Source organism: Hyla sarda, chromosome 2 (assembly GCF_029499605.1).
Source record: "Hyla sarda isolate aHylSar1 chromosome 2, aHylSar1.hap1, whole genome shotgun sequence".
In the NCBI taxonomy this organism is placed as follows: Eukaryota; Metazoa; Chordata; class Amphibia; order Anura; family Hylidae; genus Hyla; species Hyla sarda.
The window spans coordinates 255,941,752-255,955,894 of NC_079190.1; the positions used below are offsets into that span (position 1 = coordinate 255,941,752).

Genomic DNA, 14,143 nt, shown 5'->3' on the forward strand with positions numbered 1-14,143 from the left:
TAGCACCCCCATCCTCCCCTTTCTCCCTGGTAGCAGCAGTAGCACCTCCATCATCCCCTTTCTCCCTGGCAGTAGCAGTAGCACCCCCATCATCTCCTTTCTCCCTGTCAGTAGCAATAGCACCCCCATCATTCCCTTTCTCCCTGGCAGTAGCAGTAGCACCCCTATCATCTACTTTCTTTCTGGCAGTAGCACTCCCATCATCCCCTTTCTCCCTGGCAGTAACAGTAGCACCCCCATCATCCCCTTTCTCCCTGGTAGTAGCAGTAGCACCCCTGTCATCCCCTTTCTCCCTGGTAGTAGCACCCCCATCATCCCCTTTCTCCCTGGCAGTAGCAGTAGCACCCCCATCATCCCCTTTCTACCTGGGAGTAACAGTAGCACTCCCATCATCCCCTTTCTCCCTGGCAGTAACAGTAGCACCCCTGTCATCCTCTTTCTCCCTGGTAGTAGCACCCCCATCATTCCCTTTCTCCCTGGCAGTAGCAGTAGCACCCCCATCATCCCCTTTCTCCCTGGGAGTAGCAGTAGCACCCCCATCATCTCCTTTCTCCCTGGCAGTAGCAGTAGCAACCCCATCATCTCCCTTTTCCCTGGCAGTAGCAGTAGCACCCCCATCATCCCCTTTCTCCCTGGGAGTAGCAGTAGCACCCCCATCATCTCCTTTCTCCCTGGCAGTAGAAGTAGCACCCCCATCATCTCCTTTTCCCCTAGCAGTAGCACCTCCATCATCTCCTTTCTCCCTGGCAGTAGCAGTAGCACCCCCATCATCCTCTTTTTCCCTGGCAGTAGCAGTAGAACCCCCATCATCCCCTTTCTCCTTGACAGTAGCTTACTTTTCTTGCTGGCTGGCTGACTGGCTTGCTGACAATACCCATGCTTCCTTGTAGTGAAGCATTGTGTGTCTTGAAGGGTTTTGTGTCCCGAATAGCTGATGAAAGTGCTGAGTCACTCTGCCGAGTGCTGAGACACTGTGATTGGTTGATGGGGAGGTGTGCGCAGTCTTGTTCTGCTCGCTGCTCTGCTCACTACTTTGAAGCCTTACTGCCTGGACACAGATTTCTTCACTATACCAGAAGTGAGCACAGCAGCGCTGGACCTGCTGTCAATCAAGGAAATCGTCCCGATGACGGCAGGACGGGACCAGACTGGTATGTGTCCCAGAAGGCAGGAGGACCCCCTAGTGGCCAGTTTTTTGACTGGCTTTTACACCAGGAAATACTAAAAAATATTGTTTTGCAATGCTTTATAACATATCAAAAGTTTTTATATCTGGCAGTGCCCATTGAAATAAAGTCCACACACATCTGACTATTTAGCAAAAAGTGAAGACAGACAATAAAATAGCAAAATTCTTATGTCTCAGGAATCATGGTAGGGGTATTTGAGGCGCCGCAACATTCAAACTGCATAAAAATATGGGCTTTAAAGGGGCAGTTCCATCTTTGATAGCTATTCCTTATACACATGTTGGAAAATACCACTGGGACCATAACCAATGAAAATGGAGAGAAATTATACCCCAAAGAATGAATGACCACATGTATGCACAGCATGCTTCATTCATTCTCTATGGGGTATTCAAACGATGCTGAGTCCAGCCTTTAAGAATTGGTAATATTACCCAACCACTGTATATGTATAGAAATGTTTCTAGAGGTTCTCAGAACTTGTGAATAAAGTAGTGATCGAGGGGAAATGAGGAATATTTTGTCTGTGCTCATCCTGTCAATGAAATCATCCAAAGTCAGTATGGGCCTTCTCTCCTAAGCTCGAAATGGCGGACCACAGGAAACAATACGTTTTATTTAGTTACACTTCACCTGTAGATAAGATAAACTAGGTTTAATGTCCTTTAAATGATGGTGAATAATATCCTGTAGAGTCATCAATAATTCTGACCATTTTCTCCAATAGGAATGTGTCCTCACAGGCTGCAATCAGATGGTTCCCTATTGCTATTGTGTTAGGAAATATAACATACACACAAAAGATTGCGAACAATGCAGAGGAGGATTGAGGAGAGGGAAACAGAGCAATCTTTGTAATTAATACAGAGGAATATTTAGTGTCTGCCTATCTCCTTACTGTGTGCTGCGCCTGTGTGAGATAACACAGACTAAGGGATGTTGATTTTACTGCTTGTCAATTAGAAGTAATTCTGTAATTTATGATGGTGTCCTAAGGTCATGGAACATAGCTTTGTTACAGACTGCTCTCAAGACAGCCAACCAAGACATGTCTGTTTAGCCCATGTCTAGATCCATATATTCTTGCAGTTTGCATTGTATGACGTTGTACCTTAAATTCTCTGGTTACCTGTAGAGTTTTTTTTTCTAGGCTCCCACAGAGTGTCTACTAATTCCTAGCCTATAACTATATAAAAGTATCAGGTTCACCTTGGATACAGAATGCATGGGTGCATTTGTATTGGCATAGGGATAATACCAACAAAACGTAAGCATTGCTACATTACCTAATGAATGAAATCATGATTTCTTAAATAGATAAAAATCCCGTAGAACATTGTTCATCAACTTCATTCCTCAATGCCCCCCAAGAGGTCATAAGTTGAGGATATACAAAGAACATACAGTTTGTAGTGATGAAAAGTATAAATGGAAAATCCAGCTTCCCAAAATATTGTAGAAAAATATTCAAAGTCCAAAATTTATTTAGTCCATATTAAAACCAAAAAAATCCCTGTGTGGATAAAATCCCCATGCCGACGCGTTTCGGACTAATTCGTCCTTAGTCATGACTAAGGATGCATTAGTCCGAAACACGTCGGTGTGGGGGTTTTATCCACACATGGTGTTTTTTGTTTGTTTTGTTTTAATATGGATTAAATACATTTTGGACTTTTAATATTTTTCTACAATTTTTTTGGGAGCTGGACTTTTCCATTTATACTTTTTTATAACGGCTCGGCTTCATCTCTAGGCACTCGTAACATCTACGAGTGCCTAGAGACTAAGCAACTACAAACGGTGAGCTGGCTACATTTTTCTTTGAGTATGTAGCGATGCCTGATACCCTGACCATAAATGAATCACATGTGAATATGTACTTACCTGTGCTTGCCTGTTTTCACCTTACAAGGTTCAATATTGGGGAAACAAAGCTCTTATCTTTTTTTCATATCATTCCTTGGAAAACAGGAATGTATGCACTTATTGTAATAATTTGTAGTCCAACACAAGATAAGTAAAGTTCTAATAACTGCAGAACCCCTATGTAGAATGTGTGTCCACCAGTACTCAGTTCATGAGGCGCGGACTTGCACATTGCTATGCACTTGCTATTGTGTGTGTGTGTGTGTGTGTGTGGGGGGGGGGGGGGGGGGGTACATGTTCTTGCTCACTAGCTACACATGAAAACACAATTAAAGTACTATGAATATGACAACACAAACACAAAGGACACCCACCGATCCTGTGAATGGGTGATCCAATGATTTATTCATTTTTTATGGGGTCATCAAACATTGTTAAACTCAGAAATAATAAGCAATGTTTAGCAGACCCAAAGAGAATGAATGGAGTGCTAGCGGCCCATTTACAGGATCAGTGGGGGTCCCAGCTGATTGTACCCTATCCTGTGGACCCCCAAATTATAAATTTAAATTTTTTTGCTGTATGCACAGTTAGTGGTCCTCCATTGGCCAGCAGCATACAAGTAATATGTACAAGCTGCTGCAGTAGGTGGATCTAGACACTTTTAACAGCAGGTAGTAGTTCCATAATATGTAAGTAAATAAGTAGTAGTTCCATAGTATGTAAGTAATAATTCTCAAAAAAATAATTTAGGGGTTGTCCAGCCCCATAAAATTCTTGTGTACAGGCGAACTTCGCTCCATGCCAGACGACGTGATCAGACATCTTATCCTCTACCCCTATTGGATAGAGGATAAGATGTCTAGGATGGAGTACCCCTTTAATATTTACAAGTGAGACAATCCATTTTATCTACGTGAAGCTCATATGGACACATAGAATTCAAATATTATAGTGAGACATTTTCCTTTACGGTTGCAGTTTGCCTCAGAGTAGGTGTATATGTGTAGAGGCTCTCCTGTTTAAAGTACTGTCAGCTATGAAGTTATTTTATTTTATTAGACTTTGTTTTTTCTCTAATATTTTACTTTATTGGCTTTCGCACTAAACACAGTAAAATATTTCAATTAATGTCCTCACTGATTTTGATTTTTTAAAAGCTATTTGACATGACAAAACATTTCAATATGATCTTCCATTATCTTCCGTATTAAAGACAATAGAGCAATAGATCTTATATAAGATGTTGTGCTTTCTGCTTTGATAGGTTGAAATGGATCTGTTAAAATAGGGGCACAATGCTATTGTGAACAAAGCAATACCTGTATGCTCTACTTAAAAAAAAAAAAATACACATGTTTGTCATGGTGGTTAGTCTTCTATATAAATAAAAAATGCAGCAAAGAAAATCTTTTTATTTCCCGCAAATGCAAAAAAGGATAGTAAGGCTAGTAAGGCTAAGTGCTAAAATACCTTCTAGAATTTTTATCACATAATCTGTGATTTCAAATGTCATAACTTTTCTTAAAGTCATTCTTGTTCTGAAACCCATCCGGGAGTAGGGAAGTAAGGATGAGTCTGAACTCTGGGAAAAGTTATTTTTATATCATCAACCTCACGTGCAGGACTAAAATATTGGGAAGGTTAGAAAGACATCCTACTAGGGCACCAGTAACGTTTACTATGAAGCTAATTGGAACTTGATGGCACAAAGGTACAATGAGCGCTTCCCTTCTGTACACTGGTAGGAGTGTCTAACATGAAGGAATACTCATTCACTGTATCCAATTGGCGCATCCCTTACAGAATAAGATAACAAAAGATGTATATATATATATATATATATATATATATATATATATATATATATTTATACAGCTGTGCTGCTCAAAAGTTTGCATGCCCTTGAAGAATAGGTTATATATTTACCATGTTTTGGGTCTGAGCAGGCAAAACGCCTTTCTTTTATTTTTCATGGATTTAAATTTTACCATAGGTTATAACAGAATGGCACAATCATAAATTAAGACTTAAATAAATAAATAAAAAGCTATGACCCCATTTTAAAATATGGCATGCCATTAGTACTTAATATTGTTTACTGCCCCCTTTAGCATCAATGACAGTGTGCAGTTTTTTTTGTAATAGTTGTCTGTGAGGCCCCAAATTGTTACAGGTATTTTCTCTAGAGTACCCATGCCTTGAGCTCACACACCCCAAAACACCATGCTTCACAGTGGGGATGGTGTTCTTTTTACTATAGACTATAGGACTTGTTTATCCCTCTCCAAACATAGCACTAATTATGATGACCATAAAACTCTATTTTGGTCTCATTACTCCACATTACAGTGTGTCAGAAGCTGTGAAGTGTGTCAAGGTATTGTCAGGCATATGGTAACCAGTCTATTGTGGAATTGCTGCAGTAAAGACTTCTTTCTAGCAACTTAACCATGCGTCTCTGAAACTCTTTGAAATGACCACACCATCTATTTCCAGAGGAGTCTGTATTCTTGCTGAGGTTTTATGCATTTTTCCTTTTATCCCAAACAATTTTTCTGGAAAACTTTGCTGAAATGTTTCTCATTTCGCCAGCTTGATATCAAGAGATCCCCCAATTTTCCATTTCTTAATAAGTGATTGACTTATAGTGCTGACTAGTATTTTAACCCCCTGCTGCAAAATGCTGTTTATAAACGGTGCGTCGACATGGCAGGGTTATGAAGCAAGCTCAGGAGCTGAGCTCGCATCATACCCGCACGGTCCCAGCTGCTATCAGCAGGCAGGACCAGTGGCTAATGCCGGATATTGCTGTTCAGGCAGATGTCTGGCACTAGCTCTTTAGACGTGGCGATCAAAGTTGATCGCCGTATCTAAAGTGAAAGCTTCCCGGCAGATCAGTCAGGTGAAAACACGATGTCCCGATCAACTTGGACGCATTAGTAGGGTGCCTTACCTGCCTCCTGCGCATCCGATCAGAAATTGATTGCTCCAAGCGCCTGAAATCAAGGCTTGAGCAATCAACCGCCGATAACACTGATCAATGCAATGCAACGCAATGGCATTGATCGGTGAATTGAATCAATGTACTGCATGTTATAGTCCCCTATGGGGGCTATAACATTGCAAAAAAAAAGAGAAGACAAAAGTTAATAAAGATGATTTAACTCCTTCCTTAATAAAAGTCTGAATCACCCCCCTTTTCCAATAAAAAAAAAACTGTGTAAATGAAAAGAAACCATACCATACCATAAAAAATTGAATAAAAAGCGATCAAAAAGTCTGATCAAAACAAAAATGGTACCGATGAAAAACAGAAAACGGCGTAAAAAATGAGCTCTGATACAGCCTGTAAGTGGAAAAATAAAAAAAGTTATAGGGGTTGGAAGATGACAATTTTAAACCTATTAATTTTCCCGCATGTAGTTATGATTTTTTCCTGCATGTAGTAAGCCAAAATCAAACCTATATAAGTAGGGACTCATTTTAATCAAATGGACCTACAGAATAAAGATAAGGTGTCGTTTTTACCGAAAAATGTACTGTGTACAAACATAAGCCCCCAAAAATTACAAAATGGCATTTTTCCCTAGATTTTGTTGCACAATGATTTTCTTTGGGTTTGCTGTAGATTTTTGGGTAAAATGACTGATGTCACTAAAAAGTAAAATTGGTGGCGCAAAAAATAAACCATCATATGAATTTTTAGGTGCAGAATTGAAAGGGTTAGGATTTTTAAAAGGCGAGGAGGAAAAAACGAAAGTGCAAAAACAGAAAAAAGCTATGTCCTTAAGGGGTTAAGGCTTTGAATATCTTTGCATATCCTTTCCATCTTCATTACTATTATCTTGTTACAAAGATCTTTTCTGCTCCCAATAGCTCAGTATCTAGTCTGCTCAGTGCATCAATGTGAGAGTAAACAAACCTGTTGACTATTTACAAAGAAACATGAATTGGCATTTTAAAAGGCATACGTGTGGGAAATTAACCTTTAATTGTCTTTTTAATCTGTGTGTGTGTGTCACCTTGTGCATTTGTAACAATGCCAAATTTTCAAGTGTATGTAAACTTTTGATCAAGGCCATTTGAGTGATTTCTGCAATCATTATTATTTAAAAAAGGAGCCAAGCAACTATGCGCTCATAAATGCCTTCATATGATCAGTTTTTTGCATAGTCATTCATATTTTCTGATTCAATGCCAAATTTTTGAGCACATTAGGAGTATGTAATAGAAATAAAAACAAAAGGGATGAAAAAAAGGGTAGCTAAATGATTGACAGTACAGACAAATATCAAAGCGAACTTCAGGGGTTAGGGTCACCTGCCTTGATAGCTTGTTAAAATAGAACTCCAGTTCTTTTTTAACAAGCTTATTTATCCATTATGCCTGGGCTGAAGGAATAAAAATAATAAGCAATAACTTATCTTTTGGCACTTCCCTGCTGCCGCTGATTTTACTATTGTGTTGTCTGGTTCTCCACTGGCTTTTGGAGCCCGACACATCACACTGTGGCTCAGCTATGTCCCAACTCGGTCAGTGATAGGTTGAGCTGCAGTGTCACATAACGGGCCCTGCCTTCTTTCTGCTGCCTGGAATATTACATGACACTGTAACTCAGTCTTTTACCGACTGAGGTGGGACATTGCTGCGGCCGGTGAATAGCTGACTACAATATTGGCGGCACCTGGGAGCTGCAGAAAGTAAGTTAAAAAGGAGTTCTCCCATAAAGGGGTACTCTGGCCCTAATACAGCTTATCCCCGATCCAAAGGATAGGGGATAAGATGTCTGATCGCGAGGGTCCTGCCGCTGAGGACTCCCGCAATCTGTCGTTGCGCACCCACCTTTTTGAGCTTTCCACAGCACTGGAGGCTCCGAGTGTGTAGCATGACGACCACAGGGCCGGAGTATCGTGACATCACGACTCCGCCCCTGTGTGAGGTCACGTCCACTGCACTGCGTCACATTGCTGCGGAGAGCTCAAAAAGGTGGGTGGGCAATGACAGATTGAGGGGGTCCCCAGTGGATCAGACTTCTTATTCCCTATCCTTTGGATAGGGGATAAGATGTTTTAGGGCAGGAGTGCCCCTTTAAGCCCTTAGCTATGAATATCAATCTTTTTACCCTTACCTTTCCTTGAATATTTATAAATAAGTGAGCCTGTCACTACTTGTTATGCGTAATTAAGTGAAATATACTATCATTGGCTTCATCGACACAATATGCATGCAATGGAGACTATGGAATGTGAGTCCTGGACTCTACTTTGCTAAGATAACTGTTAAATGATATATCATTGTGAGACACATGTAATGATATGTTAAACAATGAGGAATGATAAGGAAGAATACATCCACATGCAAGGAAAATACTACAGAATTGTCAGAAGTAAAGCATTTAAAGGGGTACTCCCATTAAAACATCTTATCCCTTATCCAAAGTATAGGTATACGATTTCTAATCGTGGAGGTCCCGTCACTGAGGACCCCCCTGATCTCTGCTGCAACACGCCTGTCATTCTGTGCACATTCCGTGCCCGATGACTGGCAATTCCAGCCACCACGCCCCCTCCAGTCACGTCTATGGGAGGAGACGTGACAGCTATGTACTAACCGTCATGTCTCCTCCCATAGACATGAATGAAGGGGGCATGGCGTTACATCACGAACACGGAAGCTGCTGCCGGCCCGGAGATTGTGGGGGTCCCCAGCAGCGGGACCCCCGCGATCTTCTAACATCTTATCCCCTATCCTTTGGATAGGCGATAAGATGTTTTCAGCGGAGTAACCCTTTAAGGTTCATAGTCCAAAATTACCATTTATTACCCAGAGTTTTATGTTAAAGGGATGGATTGGGGTGGAGCTGCAATGCCTATAAACAACCATGAGAAAAACAACTCTTTTTTTCAGATCTAGTGTAACATAGATTAAAGGGATTATGCAAGTTTTACAAAAAAGAGCCTTAAAAATAATAAAACAACAACAAGAAAACTTTTACTGTCTACAATGCCATGGTAATCCAGCATATAAACCTCATTGGGCACTCTGCAGCCAATGATTGGCCTTAGTGATTACATGGGAAATAGTTGACATCATGGCTCCCACTTCTAAGCAGTGATGCCTGTAGTATAGTATGTACGGTGTGAGTCCACTAATGGGCTGCAGTATTTATGTCTGGACTGGGATGCCAGACATGATCTTGGAGCAATTTATCTGAGAGATAAATCAAGGAATTTTTTGTTTTATTATATTTTAGGTTCTATAGAAAAAAAAATTAAAACATAGATATCCATTTTAAGTTTGCACTTGACTCTCAGGGTGATGCTAAAAGGCCTGTTCTTGTCATCATTGATGTATAGGTGCCTGTATTAGAATTGTAATAGGGAAATCAGGTTTCCTGTCATCTACAATAATCTAATCATCAATTTTGAAAACCTTCATCTATGAAAAGAGTCTCATGGCTGTTCCAGTAATGATGGCATTATATTTTTATACGTGACTCAAACACGCAATGGGGGAAGAAAAATTCCTCAATGTTTAATGTTGTACTATGCAGTCAGAGGTTATTTCTGTGTCTGTGACATGATGCAAAATGTATAAAAGAAACAAGACAGATGTAGCAGCCTAAGGCACATGTATACATTCACTGGCACATTTCAAGGCACATGTATACATATACTGGAGATGTTAAGTTACCTTGCCATGTTCTTCAGGGTTTTCTGGGACCTTCCCCAACTAATGTTTCAAATTGGCCCATACAGCAACAAGCAAGGCCACATGGACAAGGTAGCTATTTGATTATATAAGTCAGGAAAATGTTATGCAAGAACATGATGTTACTAAGTTGCCACAGCCATGTGGTCTACATAAAAATAAGGTATTCAGATAATGGTAAGAACGGACAGATTTTGGCTGCTATTTATATAGTTTATCAATATATGGCCAAATTTCCAGCTTGATCATTGCATAAGGCCAACAACTTCTAGTTGGAAATCATTAAAGCCGCTGACAGGTAACAAAATAACATGTATAGGGGTGGGATATATTAGACAGCAAGAAAACAGTCAGTTGAAGCTGATGTGTTGGAGACAGAAAAAAATAACAAAAATAAGGGCAGGGGCCAAATTAAGCCAGATGATTAGGTTCAAATATTACTAAAACAGTAGGTCTATTGGGGTATCTCCAGTATACGGTTGTAAATATCTATTAAAGGTGGTCCAAGGAAACAATGAATTGGACATAGAGTTATAGATGTCCAAAAGTCATTGGTGCACATCACAAGCAAAGGCTAGAGAGCGTTTATCTGAATTAATAAGATCTACGGTTTATAGGATAGCATCGAAAGACTTAGACGTATCTGGATGATTGTACGCCAAAGTGGTATTGTCCTGGCTCCAATAGTAAATCTGCAATGCATTGCAGCTTACAGCTATGTAGTCCCAGATCAGTAAGAGTACCCTTGTTGACAACTTCCAGTGTCAAGAGCACCTATACAGTCATGGGTAAGTGAGCATCAGGATGGAATGGTAGAAGGTGGCCTGGACTGTTGACCTTGGAAACAGATTGAACCAAGATGCACTATGAAAGAAGGCAAGCCAATGGGGGTATAATGCTCTTGGCAATGTTCTTCAGGGAAACCTTGGGTTCAAGAATGAATGTAGCTCTTACTTTGACATGTTATCTACCTAACTATTGCTGGAGATCAAATATACTCCTTCATCACAACTGTGTACCCTAAAGGCAATGGCTTTTTCAGCAAGGTAGGGCTTAAAATCACATTGCATTACATGTTTGTTCATGGTTTCAGGAACATAACAAAAAGTCCAAGGCAATGATTGGCCTTCAATTCCCTACAGTAGATCTAAGTCCAATTGGGCATCTGTGGTATGTGCTGGAAAAACATGTTGATCTATGAAGGCCCCATATTCACAAGGTGTAGGTTGCAACACACAACATCTAGAATGGGATCATTTAAAGATGGCAGCCCACATGTCAAAATAATTAACCACATGCTGATAGTTAACAAAACATAGAGTAAAAAATGCTTCATTCTCACACCAATGTCGACTGGCTGATAAAAAAAGGTAGAAAAAATGCACATTATTTAGATATGATAAATCCAAATGAGCCAGATGATCTAATGGGGTTAAGGTCAGGTTATAAATTGTGGGGACTGCACAGGGTTCTGAACTTTCTCCCTGCTGTGTAGGTTATATATTTATGTACACTCCTTAAAATAGAATTTGTATGTATAGCAATCCAGCGGCGAAAACAGAAAGAGCTGAGCATTGCTGTGGGAGCTAAATCATTTATGAATAATGATGCCCTATCATAATCAATGAAATGAGACGTACAGGTTTTGAGCTGTATACTCCACAAGTGAATGAATGCAGGAACCTTTTCCAAATCTCCCCTGTGTCATGGAATTCTGCAATTGACTAAAAATGCTAGAGCCAATACCCAGGACAGAGATCAATGTATGCAGTTAGTGATGATAGTAATTTTACTTGTACATTTATTACGGATGTGTGAAATGGAGACTCTGTTGCTGTTTAATAACACATTAGATATTGCACACAGGGAAGGCATTCAACAGGAGTTCATTCCTATTTCTATTCTATTACCATGTGAAATTAAAAATGCATGTAAAACCCTCAAAGGCTTAGGCACCTTTTGGGGTATTATGCACTGTGCAGTACTGCAGATTTAGACTACTGTACATATCTATATACAGTATATGCACATGAGAAATAGAAGCCAACCTTTAGGATTCATCCATGAACACTTATCCCCAATATTTTATGAAAATACCAAGCCTATACAAGTATTGCCTAGTTGTGAAAAATATGTGCTATTCACTTTTGACACAGAATAGAACATCTAATCATGTATAATGCAGTTAATGTGACAGTCTCCTTGACATTACATATGTTGCATTTCCAGACTGATAGTTTCATGCAATTATAGAATTAGAGGCATTTAATGGTGACATAAAAGGCTAGTGTCATGTGTCAAGAATCAGTGGCCATGGGCCTCATGGAAGGGGGCAAATGCTCTCATAGATCAGAATAAAATGAAGAAAAAAAATAAGATAGCAATCATAGAAAAAAATGCTCGAAAGAAAATTATTAATATAGTTTATAAGTCAGTAAAAGGAAATCAACACATTCAAATATCTGTCAATGAAAAAATATATTTTACAAGAAAAAAAAGGCAATGTATTACATGTCTGCTTTATGGGTTTATTAGATGCAGGCATAATGTACAGCCTGAAAAGTATGGGTTAGGCTAAACCATGTCTAGATATAGGCGAGAGGTCACTTCTAGGGAATCAATTAATAGGAAAAGCCATTCCAGATGCCTGGAATTCTGAAATGGCAGTGACAGTACAAGCGGCATATAAAATCCCAGGATATTTGCCTGAGCAATGGAAATTTCCACGAGTCTGACTGCCTGGCAGTATATAGATTTAAGTACTGTATACCATGCCAGTCTACCCGAACAGCACTTTGTGGACATCTGGCTGTAGGATGTGTCCACTAGTTAGTAAAGGGTACATGATGTTCTATGCAGAATGCAAAGTTTGCTGTATCTATACTGTGAAGCTCAAGTGGATGCAGCATGTATAAAGGTAGATGATTTATGCCTGCAGCATATGTGAAATACAAGGCAGTGTGTGACCAGGGAACATTCAATACAGCCTCAGCTATTGAATTTTTTTACTAGAGGGGTTAATGCCTACAGGTATAACACCTTCACCTCTAGACTACACCTTAGATGCCCATATTACTGCAACACCACACAGGATGTCATGCTGAGGCATGGCATTGCTGGGCACATCAGCCAACATAGCACATCATACAGTATAATAGCACATACATAATATATATATATATATATTCTTCTGTTGCTATATATATATATATATATATATATACACCCCCACACACCAGCCTTTTCAGCCATAGGATTACATGAGGAGGTGCACAGCATCTCAGACAGGTTGTATAATTAGCATCCTACACGCATCCATCTCCCTTACTGAGCATCCAGGATCAGAAAGCCTATGGGTGCCCACAGCAATGACTGCAAGAATTGTCGTAGAACTTGGATGGCATGTAGAAGGACTCACCCGTTGCTGATGCAGCCAATAGCCCAAAGCTGATGAAGACCAGTCTGCTCCAACTTTGCACTTCCAGGAGCCCCAAAACCCACCATGCCCCCCATATCCTTCTGGATGCGCAGCTGCACCCTGTCCTGTGCCCCCACTTCAGCCATCCAGAGATGGTTCTCATGGCAGATTCTGTGGGAATCTCTGGAAAAGGAGGTCAGGTATTCTTGCAAAGAAAACCCCACTACATTGAACAGCTCTTTGCTTCTGCAGCCGGAATAAACCAAGTCTCTCCCTGCACTGGGGAGAGGAGATCAGAAATCCTGCTTCTCTATCTCACTTCCAAATATTCTAAATGACTGTGTAGCCACAAGGTTTTCCTGCAGGGATTATCCACACCGTCCCTCCAGCTCCAATATTAATCAGCTCTTCATAATAATATTCTTTCCACTATCAGAGAAGCATCCACAAGAGGGAATAGGGTTTTTCTCCCTTCCTCCCCTACATACAACAATGCTGCAAATTACATCTTGAATTTGTCTCCCTCCCTCCTCCTCCTTCTCCTCCTCTCATACTGGTCCCCACTCACAGGATACTTGTCACATATTTCTTTACCATAGACCCCCCCCCCCCCAACACCCAAATCCTTTAATTTGGAAGGAAAGAGACAGATTAATATCAATTGCATGTTGTATAAATATGTGATGTAAAGAATACGGAGGTAGAATAAGATGCTACATAATAAATATATAAACACTGGTGTATCAAGACTTCATAAGCACATTCTGATGCCCACTGCTCTTGAATGGGCTGCTGTACTGTCCTGGCATCTTGGCATATACTGCAATACTGGGGACAGTTAAGATTCTGCTGGAGTTTTACAAAGGTTCATTAGCTTCGCAGATTTGTCAGGGTGAACATCAGCAAATGATCTTGGCAGATGGAAAAGACAGGATGAGGAAGGTAGTGTCTATAA

At 40.2% G+C, this 14,143-nt stretch overlaps 1 protein-coding gene across 2 annotated transcripts in view; it reads right to left on the bottom strand.

Annotated features, from left to right (window-relative positions):
- Positions 1-13,671, bottom strand: part of CSMD2 (CUB and Sushi multiple domains 2) — a 1,018,208-nt gene extending 1,004,537 nt beyond the window's left edge. Inside the window, exon 1 of one of the 2 annotated variants that reach the window (XM_056557006.1) lies at positions 13,189-13,671. In XM_056557006.1, coding sequence (XP_056412981.1) covers positions 13,189-13,351 — 163 coding nt within the window. In that variant the 5' untranslated portion in view covers positions 13,352-13,671. The remainder of the gene's footprint in view (positions 1-13,188) is intronic. The other variant, XM_056557007.1, reaches the window with a different exon arrangement.
- Between the last annotated feature and the right edge of the window lie 472 nt (positions 13,672-14,143).